At 37.6% G+C, this 14,207-nt stretch overlaps 1 protein-coding gene across 1 annotated transcript in view; it reads right to left on the reverse strand.

Moving 5' to 3' along the window:
- The window catches only part of efhd2 (EF-hand domain family, member D2), a 17,529-nt gene extending 3,559 nt beyond the window's left edge, over positions 1-13,970 (reverse strand). The window contains exons 1-2 of the mRNA XM_016475853.1: positions 13,934-13,970; positions 13,223-13,466 (exon numbers count right to left, since the gene is read on the reverse strand). Of these exons, the coding sequence (XP_016331339.1) occupies positions 13,223-13,466; positions 13,934-13,970 (281 nt within the window). The remainder of the gene's footprint in view (positions 1-13,222; positions 13,467-13,933) is intronic.
- Positions 13,971-14,207: the final 237 nt, after the last annotated feature.

Raw genomic sequence — 14,207 nt, forward strand, 5'->3', positions numbered from 1 at the left:
GAGTATGTCTTTTTCAAAAACACACACACTTCCTGTAGTTCAGCAGAGACATGATCACTAATGGTTTGAAACAAGTGACATTCACACAGGCCAGACTGATCATATCTGCCTCCTCTTCTTTTGCATCTGTAATGAGGTGTTAAATTGATCCACAGGTGCATATTTTCTGGTGCAAAGGCCAGAGAACTATGTGGGTGAGTTACTGTGCAGCAGTGGGCCAATGAGGAATAGTGACTTCCTTTTTCTCTCAATCATTATGTATGAGACCACTTCCTCTACATGTACACAAGCAAAAACACACATATTGTCCAAAGATGAGGTTTTATGTTGCCATGGCAACAGGGTATTTTAATTAAAAGCAGAGGCCAATGTTTGGATGAGACTCTTATCAACCAGTTGAATAATCTTCTTTCTTCCTTTGATTCTTACTTCCTTCTTGTCATTTTGTTCTTACTTCTTCCCTAAAAGATATGTTCAATTTGCCTGATAATGCCCTAAGAAGACTTCACATGTGTTTGACATCTTAAGTGATATTAAAATTATTAAATAAAATGAAATAAAAAATAAAATATTTTTAAGTATAAAAACATTCAAATAAGATTAAAATAAGATAGTAAATTAAAATAAAATAATGAAGAGGTATTTAAAGTAAAATACGACATATTAAAGTAAAATATTTTAAGACTAATTTAAACTCATTTTAAGACAAAATCTATATAAATATTCTTACGATGAGTTTAACTCCGTCATTAACTCCTTCTAGGCAATCCCAGCATGCACCCTGCTCATGAATATGGAGTGTGTGTCCATCTGCCTCAGACCCATGTATGCTGTCTACCGACACAAGACACCCTGCTGATGCCAGATCTCTCACACACACATAAAGCTGTATCTCTTCTCATTAACCCTCAATCAAAGTCTAACTGACATCTTCTCATCACTAATTCAAAGGCCAAAAGAGCGTGTTCGTGTTCAGGGTCACAAAATCTCTCAAATGAACTCTTCGTGCTGTGGCATCTGACATATCAGGCTAACCTTGATCACAGCGCTCTGAAATGCTGTTTGATGAGGGACTGCCGTTGTGGAGCATCTGAGCCGCTGTAAGGGTCGTGTTTCTCTGTGGATGCTGCTATCCTGGGTTCGGTTGAGGATTACAGTACAGCAGCGGTTAATCATACTAATGTGATTTCAAGGCAAGCAAGATTGAGTTGGCTGTTTGTTTTTGAAAGGCAAAATCAGATCACTTGAGAAACCCGGCAACCAGAGTCCATAGTGGTTTCAAATCAATAATTTATGTCTGCATATGCTAGTCTGTTTAACAAAAGAAAGGTCAAGCATACTCAGTGCAATTAATGGTCAGCTGTAATTTAAATCCACCATGTTTAATTATGCAGTCAAACCTCAACGCCTGAAATCACATATGCTTACTTCTGAAAGACTCCTCGTGCTTTACAATCTGTGAAAGATTACTGCCATGCTTAGACTTTCACTGTTCTTTTCATTTTATTGTCATCAGTCAAGCTGAATCACTGAGCCAAGTGGTGTCACTTCCTCTCAATCATGCTCAACAGAGGTTTTTAGCCTGAACATGGTGAATTATGATTTATGATCTCCTGGTTTATCAATAAATTCTCTTTGTAAAGGGGAATCTGCATAAACAAAAATCTCATTGCAAAACCACATCAACTAATAATTTTCCAGTGGCCTTGGTTCCAAAGGTAGCTATACAAAAGTTGGGGTTTTTAGGATTTGTATTAATTTTTTTTAGAAGAAATTAATACTTTTATTCAGCAAGGAAGGATGCATTTGATTGATTAAAACACAGTAAAGGCAAGATTAAAATCAAGATCAGGTGGTTAAAAAAGTATTGACAGTTTCTACTCTGACTCCATCTACTCTTATCTGTAGGGTTTGAGATATTTCACAGATTATGAAAAGCTCTCAAGTGCTAAAAACCCAGTAACACTTCAGTTGGTTGCACCGATCTGGGACACTTCCGCCTTATTCTTACCAAACACAGCTGACATAATAATGTTTAAGCGTCTATATGGAAACGCAAAGCAGTTGCTGTCCGAAAAGCCGAAATAAAGAAATTTCCCCCTTTTTTGTCACAATGTGCACTTGAGGAAGATCACATTTTTTGCCCAAATAAGTCTTTAAGTTGAACATTTCATACTACAGATGATTAAGGAAGCAAATGCAATCGGCACTTCCTAATAATAACCAAGAGCGGTACAGTCAAAGCCTTGAGCTGATACAGACTTCCTTCTGCCTTAGCAAAAAGGTTTGACTCATCTGATTGGCTTTAATGATAGCTGGATTTTAACTCCGAGTCATTTCAGTTGCTGTTGTTGGAACAAAATCAAGTTTGTTGAGTAATTATAAAGAAAGTCAAAATAAGGAACAAGAAAGCTAATTTGTAACTACGTTTGTGCTCTGTACTTAAAATGTCCTCTTGATATCCAGTTATCCACTTTCTAGAACTCTTGAAACACTTTACCATGCAAGTCTGGACTTGAATGAAAGTTAAGGAATGTTTTTATTTTCTTGCTATTTAAAAGGTGTAACATTTTTCCTGTGCAGTCTCAGGGGTCTTCAGCTAATGAGGATTTAGCTGCGATGCTGACTACTCCTGATGACGGACACACATGTACTGAATCTACTGTATGCTGCATACTTTTAGGAGACTGACCCCCAGAAAAACGTTTTTGCTGCAAATCCTTCTCGAAATTCATTTACAAATGATTTGTTCAAAACGAACACTTAAGTTGAGCCACCCAAGAGCAGAAATCTGACTTTAATACAATTCTTTTGAAATAAGCAAGCTACTGGACACTTCAAAACATTGACACTATCATCAGTTCTTCAGCTGGACAATGTCATAGACTGTGAATATAATAAGACTGTTCACTTAAATTACTAGGAATAGGAGAAAGTGCAATGCACAATATGGTGGAATAAGTCCTGCCTTCTAAATAATAGAGCCAATCTTCAATTGGTAAAGTCATCATGTCACTGCAGCTGCCATTAAAGCTCTGGTTCCCATAGAAACAGACTGTCTTGTGACACGCGCTTAAGACTATCTGAGCATAGGAACAACATTTATGGGACAGTTCATGTCAGATTTTGCTGCAGTTTCAAAATATGTTATTTAAATGCAAGCTCTGGCAAGCAGTTTTTGAGATTTTGGTATTGTAACGTTCATGCTGTGATCTTGCATGTCTGAAACAGCTGCCCGGAGGCATTGCAAATATTGCCAATGAGTTTCCTTTAAAGGGACTTTTTCAAAGGGACAGTGATTTTTTTTGCTAAGCACCACCCCCTTTGGTTAACATAACTCAACACTTCACAGAACATGCCACAGGAGTGAACTGAGTCTTCCACACACACAATGATTTTTTAGTATAGTAGGCATGGGCCGATTACCGGTTTCAAGGTATACCGTGGTTTTGAAATTTCACGGTTTCAAAACCACTAATATTTTCCATTATACCGTTCCTCCGTCAGTCACGTGTGTGTAGGATGGCCGAACTAAGGAGCTGCCCCTGGAACTTGCACGATCGGCAACCGGCCGTTTTTTGTCTTATTGCAGCTCGTCCCTCTTCTGGACTTGCACAAACTGCATTGCAGTGCAATCATTTTCCAACATGTAATTTATGTGAAAATATGAAGTCTGTAAAAGCCTGTTAACACAAGCCAGAGACGTTGAAGACGGACACACAGAGAAAAATACTGTAGCAGGCAGATCAATCACGGTTCATGATGCACGAACTATTGGAAGAAAATCCTCAATACTGATTTGGGGGTTTATATGAATGTGTTTCTGAGGGGAACTGACTGTCTTCAGAAAAGTTTACGTGGTATTTTCTTTTCATCTCGTCTCTGTATAGTTCATATTAAAGCAGTGTTTCAGCGCAGCGCTGCTGTGTTTACAGTGGTAACCAAGGAAACGCTGTATCTGGTGAAGCGCCTCCTGCTGTCAGAGAGTGAATCTGCGTCTCATTCAGAGCTTCTGCTGTTTGCTTCGTTCAGGCATGTGGTATAATTTCACAAAGCTAGTCAGAACATTCTGTTTTTGCTTCAAATTGGGTTATTAAATCAAATTATGTATATGAAATGATATAACTAAATGATATGAAATTATATAAATGATATGTATATGAATTATATAACTAAAATTAAATAACTGTAATTACAGATTTAGGTTAAATAAAGATGTCAGTCTTTATTTGTCTTCTTTTTAGGAAACAAATAAAAGAAAAAATAAACAACTTCTACTGTTCCTCATATTCTGTGTTGCTCAAAAACAAAATATATTGTGTTCAGCAGAAAAAATGGTCTTACCCAGTCATTTAAAAATAACACAATTTAGAGCTGTAATGACAATACCGTGATACCGATCATCATACCGTCAAAATCTCATACCGGCCCCTTACTAGTATATAGTGTTAAAAATTGGATTGATATTATTTTGCAATAAAGTGTAATGTTGAAAAGCTTTTTATCTGCCATTTTTTCCTTTAAAGAAATTTCTAAATTATCCAGTAACATGACTAAAAATTTGTAGAGACTGCAAATCTGAGCCATAGAAAAGAGAAAATCCTAATTTCAAAGCGATTATAAATGATTACAGTAATAAGTGTACAGAATTGATTCTTATGTTTCTACAACACATTCACTAGTACAGTGAACTGCAATGAAACTGCAATGACGTGAATCTATTTGTGAACAAACAGTACTAATGTTAATTTGACAGTTTAATCCACAGCATAAACTAAAATTTATTTAAAATATTGAGGAAATAAATTGTATTCTTATCATAAACACCATGTTTTTACCACATTTTTATTTCGCAGTCAAATTCCAGAAGTATCCACAGGACTTCCATAAGACAAGAGCTTGTCTGATCTATGACAGACTGCAACAGTTGCTAAAGTGGGATTGGTTAATAACATTTTTAATGCAAATCTCTGAGCAAAGAGGAAATTCTTCAGCAAATCTTAGGAGTCTCATTGTCACTTATCAACAACAAGTATGTATCTTGGCATCTGTAAAAACTTGTGTGTGTGCGCGTAATGATGCTGTACACTATCCCCCGGTTTCAGACAAGGCTTAAGATAGTCCCAGACTAAAAAGCATGTTTGAGCGGTCTGAAAATATCTTGCTCTGACATATCTTAAAATATGTTAGTGGCATTGTTCTGTGTCAAGATGCACACCTGTAAAGTTTTCTTCTAAGGCATTTTTGTAAAAGTTGCTTAAATATCTTAATTTATCGAAGACCTAGTCCTGGCTTAAACTAAGCCCCGTTTGTGAAACCGGGCCTATAACTCTAAAAGCTTCTGGTAGAACTGAATGCAGCTGAGTTTAAATGGGGAGTTTAGAAGTGAAAAACATTTTAGTGAAACTGTCGATGCTGATGCCTAAAATACCACCACTTACTTAAATTCATGCAGACTGTTACTTAAACCAATCACTGAAGCTAAATGGATTGTGAATTGTGGACTTTTAAAGCAACTGTTTGTCAGAATGTGAGGCATGTAACAGGATTTGGGATTAAGCAATTTCCTGAATTTACTGAAATGCTGCCTGATACCAGCCTAAATAAATACACATGCCTGTCTGAACAGCCACCCTGTAATGCATGCCTATAGCTACTGCTGATTTAATTATGAAAATGCCTGATTAAATTTAAGTGGAATGATGACTTGGAGCTAAAAATTAGACCGCAGTATTCCAGGATGCAGCTCAAGGTGATCTAAACTTAAGGACAGTAACATGTCAGCTAGACTTGTGCCGGTATTCGGTAATGCGATATATCCCGGTAATGAATATGCACGATATTGTTATCGTGGACACTTCTAAATACCGTGAATAATTATATATGACTAATTATTCAGAAGTTTGAATGCATTTTAAGAATACTTTTCTCATCAACTGGTCAAAATGCACAACACCGCTGTATGCTGCGTGAAAGACGCGTGCGCACTCTGATGTAAATAAGCGCGGACGAGAAGCACATGGCGGAACATGTGAGAGACGCTCTGGATGAAAGCGCACTTTCACTCTCTGACAGCAGATGGCGCTAAACTGCAGAAATAATAATAATAATAATAATAATTCATTTAAATGCAGCCTTTACCCCGGAAACCCTGTAAATAAAGCAGCTGCACTACTTTCTGTTTCTGAATCGTGTTTAAATTATTTAAACAGCCATTCAGATTTGTGTATTTGCTATGATGTTCATCACAGCGCCAAATACTTAAAAATTTAGACTTAATAGGCTATTTATTTTCAAACTTTTTTTACATTTTAATCTGGATTATAAGAAAAAAAGTTATTAAACCTGTTATACTGTATTATGACTACTTTTTTTTCAAACTAAATTTCAATACCGTGATAATACCGTATACCGTGACAAAATCATTAGCAATTAATCGCAACATGAAAATTTGATACCGGCATATCCCTAATGTCAGCATAGCATTTTCTCATGATTACTTTGTCCATGATGTGCTGATAAACAAGAAACTTCATACTGCACTCCGACGCATGAGGAGTGACCAACCAACTCTTTTTCCTCCTCCTGTCACTCGCTCCCTCCCTTTCCTATCTCTTCCTGCCAATCTCCTTAATCCTAGATTGCCAAGCAACAGCTGACAGGAGAAGTCACAGAAAAACCCTCACAAACACATGATCAATTCTGAGTACATTCTTCACGAAGGCCCGACGTAACAGAAGTGATCAATCAGGACCAAACACCAAAACTGTGTGTTCATGCATTTCACATCCACTAGACATCTTTGCAGCTTATGTATGATGACATCATTTACGCTCGATTTGATTTCATGAGATGGGATAGGATGAGGGAATGGTCCGGAGAGAGACACAAAAAAGCAAGTCTAAACAAGAATGAAATCAAGGTCAATTACATTCACAGATCATTGGAGAACTTCTCCGTACTATCAGGCACAAAACTTGATAAGCAAATCTGAAACCAACAGCCTCCACAAAACAACAAATCATTTCTAAAAGACTGTAACCTATGAAAGGGAATCTACAAACTCTTTTCTGTAAAGTGATCAGGTAGTTCATGTTCTTGTGTGAGACTTTTGGTCAAAGGATAGTCTAAACCATGCCAAATGTTTCCCTTTTCATGATTTATAAAAAATTAAGTTAAATACATTACTCAAAAAAAGATCACTGTCAGAGAATAAATGGTCAGTTTCCACTTTCAAAGGCACTTTGTTTTTTGCTATAAAAAATCTGACAGCTTCCTGTTCATATTTCTCCAGAACATGACATTCCCACCTCCCTCCGACCCACGTAAATCATTTTCCTCATGAATTACCTGAGATCAATAGCATTCAGGGACAGGGCTCTTCACACACTTGCAATTCTTGCTGTAATGGTTGGAAACTCCTACAGACAAGAATATCGACAGGAAAATGTTTCTGATTTTTTACAGTGTCTCCACTTGAACCGGAGCCTGTAAAGTTCAATTTTAAGATGATCCAGGCTTCTCAATCCAGATATTCAATCCAGCTCGCTGCACATATAAAGATGACATGCTAAATGCATGAAGGTTTACATAACTGTTAAGATGGATCCATTATTATCCACCCACTCTATAGATGACTATTAACAAAAAGATGAAGCATTCTCAGAGATCAGTCACTGCAGTACTGGATAACATTTCTTACTAAAGGCCAATCCACAGAAAATGGTAAACCACCTGAACAAAGGTTTTGAATGTTTTTCATATTCAAGACAGTTACAGTTCCTATCTACAGATCACTTGACTGCTGTTACAAAAACTGATGATCAAGTGAGATGTTGTGTCCTTTTTGAGTCCAACGCCGCACTGAACAACAATACATTAAAATCTCATTCTAATCGAAATTAAAATGCAAAAAATAACAAAATCAAGATGTAAACCCTGATATAAATCAATGTTTATTTAAATTGTTTCTTTTTATTTCCCCTTTATAACTATTGTTTTTATGAAGAATATACAGTTCTGGATTACAGAACATAATAATGAAATCTGCTAATATATAAAATCTTAATATAAACAAAATGGTAACCTATAACGTTACGTTAATACATTTAATTAATCACATCTATTCAATAAATCATTATACAAATTTTGAAAATATTCTGTGATAAATAAAGAGAGTCACAGATGAATGCGCACAGACTTTTCACACTTGGGTGAAGGTGATCCTAGGTTATCTTGGGTCATGTTTCACATTTTATCCTGGGTTAACGTTCATATTTCCATGTTTTTTCTTCATCACTCCAGTTAACATTTACAGTTGCTGCTTGACATTTTTAACAATTTCCCTCAGATACTGAAACTAAAAGCACAATGCTTATTTGACTGTACAAAGCTCATGAATATTTATTGAGGTAAACACTGATGCAGTTCATGCACAACTGTATGCAGTGCGTATAATGCAGCAATGAACTGCATTCTACGCTGCTGTAGCTGATGATCACAGGCAGCACTAACCTTAATTTACTGGGATTATAGACCAGGTGACTTTAACATTAGTCCTTAAGCAGAATCCTTCACAGATCAGCCAACGGCCACACAATCCCAGAGGTTATTTATAGTGAGCGGAGAGTTCAAAGCATGAACATAAAATTGCCACAAACAGAAAGAACGGAGTAAAGGCCTGGCGGAATGAGAACTAAAAGAGGAGAACTTCCTGAAGTACTGCTGAGGTTACATTTGGCCTTTCTGGAAACACAACAATACACTTCCTACTGCCTAAATGAGTCATTATGAGCATGTGACGAATGTGTGTGAATGCCAAATAAGGGTGTGCGTCTAAATAAAACTCACACCTACACAACCATTGGCAGCTTCTGAAGAAAAGACGCCCCTTGTGCTATATGCATCAGTCTTTTATACTCCAAATCGCTATTAAATTTCTCTTTCAAAGGATAGCAAAGCTAAACAGCAAACCAATAGGGAACCTAATTAAATTAATCCAACGCAAGACAGCCTATCAGTTTTAAATATATTAAGTGAGCAAGTGTCATATATCTTATTTGCTGAGACAGCATGTATTGATTGGCTTCCTTTTCTCTCTTAACGTCGTCTTATTCTCTTAGGTCACTGTGTCAGTTAAATTTGTCAGAATGCAGTAGCTTTTGTGGATAAAATACTTGGCTGTCTTTCAATGCATCTACATCATATTAGAAGCACAACAACATCCTATTCACCAAACTGAACTGCGCTAAGGGGCTCTTTAAACATGCAGGATTTCCAGAGATGAGGAAATGGGTGATTTAGAGAATAATCACGTCATTCTGCTTTCTGAAGGGAGAAAGGCATAACCATTTACAGACTTGGCAAATATATGCGCTGGAGAGAGAAGTGCTCATTACATTCTGCTATAATATACATTACCACAGTGAATTTATGATGGCCGTCAATGAGAAACAAGCAATATTTTGCCTACTGACAACTCACTAAAAACTCCCGTGGAAACATATCTAGTGGCCTGCAGATATGTTATGGCTTACGTCCAAACATTCCTTAATGTGTTTGATGTTATCTTTTCTGAGAAATATGGCCCAAAGGAAAATGCACAAGGAAAAAGAGGGCAGGCAGAAAGAGGAAGAGCGCAGAGTTTATCTTCTGCTTCCCTCATTACTGGAGGCGACTCCGCAGGAATGCTCCTCAAAGGACTAAAGCCCCTCGCTCATATGTAGGCACAGCATGGGACCTGTACACATAATCACTCAGCCAATTAGGCCGTGCTGCCATTCACATTACCAGAGACGAGCAGGGGGGATAAGAGGGGTTGGAGTTCATCTGCTGGAAGGATCTTAGGTAGCCAAGATGTCTAATATCAGAAACTCCAATTCAAGACTTTTATACATGTTTGAGTGATCACTTGCTATCCAACTTAAATAAAAATGCCTGATAATGGGAAAAAAATAAATAATATGGTACAGTGTTATTAAATTATTTGTTTTTAAATTAAATATTCAATATTATCCTATATACTGTATTTTTTTATATCAACTAATGCTAATAAATTAAAAAAATGTCTAATATCAGCCAGTAACCAATATGGTCCTGATATACTGTGCATTCTTAATAAACATGGCGATTTTAGCCAGATGTGAGTTTCATTTCTGTATCTGAAAAAAAAAAAAAAAAAAAAAAAAAAAATTTTTCTTGGTAAGGTGCAAATACACAGCAAGTTCAAAAGACATGTTCTGACATGAATGAATTCCTCTTATGAATAATCCTCAATGCTAAATCTGCATCTGCTCAAAATCAATCTCACTTTGCAGGCTAAGCCCAGAGTTATGCTCTTCTATGAACTCTGTAGGTGTCGGCCACCAAAAAGAGCAGCAAACACAAATGTTTCAGGTTCAGTTGTTTGTACCTTTAAACAAAGCATGTGTCCCCCACAGGACTGTTCCTACAAATAGTGTACTTGGCTATGTGAAGAACACATGCATTTATATGCATTTTTTTCCATTAACCACAAATATGTAAAACAGGATAGGGCCTTTTAATCGGATAAAAACAGAAAATATTCAAATCACTAGTTATTACAATCACACCATGAAAGTTAAATAACTTATGCAAAGTTTTAACAGTTTCATATTAATCTTCCCTACAAAACCACCCAGAAATTATGGTTTGAATGCTGGTCCTGAATCTAAAGTTTTGAATCTCGCTGAACAGTGGCCTGAGGTTAAGGCAAAGCCTGCATTCCTCTTATCAGCTGGACTCTGGCCAGATTGTGGCCGTTACGCAGTTTTCTTTCTCCCTCCCTGTGTTTTTTCTGCCTCCCTCTGCACAAAAGCATTTAACACTGCAACATTTGCTGCAACTGAAGTTTTTGAGTGTTTATTGGGTACTGAATGTGCCTACGTAAAGCAAAGCTAATAATATCATCTTTAGTTTGGAAGGTCATGAGACAATCAATCAATGAGTTCTTATAATTGCTTCATACAGGCATAAAGAGCGTTCCTAATCTGCCTCCTCAACGCCCATGTCTCATCTTTGTTTCCTTATCTACATTCAGGGCTTCAGGCAAAGGCACAAACAGCCATTATAGAGCTGGAAAATAATAAATCAACTGCAGTGCACAATTCTCTGTTGCTGATAACCTGTATGGAGGTAAACAACATGGAGAAGTAACTAAACGGCATGTTGACTTACAAACCCCTTATCTTATAAATTCTTAACTGGGAATAGACCATGAAAAACTCTAGCTAATGTTTAACTTGTAAAGCAACCACAGAGGCTTTGTTTTATTCATAACAAAGGGAGCTATGCACACTTCACACTCTCCTGCGGATGAAACCACCTCTCCTGTCTCATTCAGCCCATATAACGCCATGGGCAACACCATCAAAGAGACTGAATGAAACTAGTGCTATATCTCACCCTGGGCGAGGTCTTGTGACTCCAGACACCTCGAATGAACTGCACAAGGAACTAATTTACAGACATAATAGAAAAGGTGATACTCTAAAACAATAGTCTACACAATAATTTAGAAGAAGAAAAAATTCAAGCAAGCCATTATCTACTTTTGTAACGCCCATGTGGTTACCTAGAGGTAATGAAACTATTGTGATAGACTGTTATCACATCTATTTTGCAGCCAAATTAGATTAAAAGGTTGAACAGTGACAGAACTAATTGTTCTCTAGTGCAGATGATTAATAATGAATTATTTAAATCATCCATTTACTCGCCCTCACATTGTTTCAAACCTGTACGACTTTCTTTACTCTGTGAAACATAGAAAAATATATTTTAAAGGATGTTTCAAATCTTTTTGTCCATATAATGAAAGTCAGCGGGGTCCAATATTTGTTTTGGACAATATTGACTTTCATTGTATGGACACAAAAATATATTGAGACACTTTTCAAAATATCTTCCTTTGAGTTTCATAGAAGTAAGTCATTAAAGCTACAAATGATATAGGAAAAAAAACTAAACAATAACAGCACATCAAAATGACTAAAAAAAAATACACTAAAATTAAAATGTATGTAGGATTAATTCATGATGATTGGGCCATTTTCCCCATTCATCTCAATGGCAGAAAAAAAGTCCTTTACCTGAATTCACTCTAAATAATACTAAAATAACAAGAACAGGAATCTGTGAAAAATAGAACATTCTGATAAATGAAATTCATTTGTGAAGGTACAAAAAATGCACAGGCCAACTCATCTAGATGCAAAGGGCTTCTCAGACAGATTTGGGCGGCCTGTTTTGGCTAATTCACAACAATGGTAGCTTTGTTTGATAGCAGAAATTAGGAGAGGAACCCACTACTTCCTCAGAGCGCTAGTTTCTCAACCAGCCCCCTTTCCCACATGGTTCAGGCCTGTGTGAAACCGACCCTGCAGTCGCAGCCGCAGACCGATCGCTCCACCACAGAGAGCACAGGGGACACATTCCTGCAGCGACTCTCACGAAGATTCGGCTCCCCATACCTTTTCAGCTCAGAGAAGTTTTTTTGTTTCTGTCAGTGAAACTTGTCTGACATAAAAGGCCCTGCCAACCCTGTATGCAGCAGACAGCATTTAGAAAAGCTCCGAGAGTAGTTTTGGATACCGAACATGGGGAAAATGTGTAAATTGCATCAACTGTGAAGGAAGAGGGCAGTCTCACTAAGAATCCAGCCAAGGTGGCAACAGAACTGTGTCATACTGGGCAGTCTGGACTGCACGACATGCCTCTCGATTAGAGACACAGAAACCTGAACATGACCAAAGGGACTTTCTCAACCCATGGTTCAAAGTCCTACATATATCTGTGTGTGAATGCATGTGGAATAAATGATACAGACTTGGGTGGGGCTGAGCTTATGGCTCTTTCTTAAATGTATGAAGGAGTTTCAGCCAAAAATGTGCCACACAACGAAGTAAACACAGAGTGAATTAAGTGTCACAGACTATGAACTAGATAGCTTGTTCCTGTTTAAACATTCAGCTCAATTTTAATAGGACAGAAATATGAGTACAGACCTTGATAAAAGCATACTAAATAAACAATGCTGAAGAATGAACTTTAAAGATGGACAGACAGACATAGATAGATAGATAGATAGATAGTCACATGATAATTGTTTGAGGACATGCTGGTTGTCTCTGGGGGTTGAGATGTCATGCACACGTCTCACATCTGCAGCAGCAGAGGATGACAGCTGGTATGAGCTACTTACTGTTTGAACATCTTCTCCATGTCTTTGATCTGCTTCCTCGAGAACTCCTTGAACTCGGTGTAGGGGTTAAACACCTTCATGCTGGGCTGCTGGTGTTCACCGACGCCCTCGTTCAGCTCCCCGCGCCGTTGCAGTTTGGCTCCCAGCTCTGAATCCGCGCTGGCCGTGGCCGTTTTCTCGTGCGCTCCGTTCTCATGAGCCTCGTCCAGGGCCACCGGCTCTTCTTCTGAAATCGAACTACTATCTACGGGGAAAATACAGTGGGGAAACACGCTGAATGCCGCAAAGTGCGCAGTCCATATAAAGGTTCAGTGCGTTAAATCCAGATTCAGTTAATTATTTGGTTAAATACGTTTTAAAATGCAAATCATCCGACTAATTGCGTGTGAAGTGATACGCGGCTGTAACGCCAGTGATTCAAACGGACAGCGCTCGTGCGTGTGACGACGCCTCCGTGATCGGTGACGGTGAAATAAGCTCGTGCGTGTGATGGACACAAAACCGCTTCACTACGCCACGCCTTTTAAAGAGACGCGCCGGACACAAAAGACCACTTGTGATACAAAACCCTAAGCTGTGACATCTTTTGTTATTACACACAACAATATAATCTCACCGCAGAAGTATGTATTGTTTCTAGTTTATAATATACAGCTATTTGGGAAATGGCGTCATTTAGGCTATTTGTTATTAATTTATTCATGACCGTACACACGAGTGAACCAACTTTTTTGTCGACCAATTCCATAGATAGCCTATACTGAGCTGTCAAGTCATGTCATCAATTTTATAAGCAATTCGCCATGCATGCTTGCTTATTTATTTATTTATTACCGATACCTATAAAATAATTACTTTAAGTAGCCTACATTAAATTGAACTCCCTTGCTATATCTTGTGACTAAATGTTGACAGTTAATGATGTATCTAATAGGAATTATCTTGAAATCTACCTCTCTTATTTTCTTGTAGACTCACGCGGAAG

The sequence above is a fragment of the Sinocyclocheilus anshuiensis genome, unplaced genomic scaffold, assembly GCF_001515605.1.
Source record: "Sinocyclocheilus anshuiensis isolate Anshui unplaced genomic scaffold, SAMN03320099.WGS_v1.1 scaffold13, whole genome shotgun sequence".
NCBI lineage: Eukaryota > Metazoa > Chordata > Actinopteri > Cypriniformes > Cyprinidae > Sinocyclocheilus > Sinocyclocheilus anshuiensis.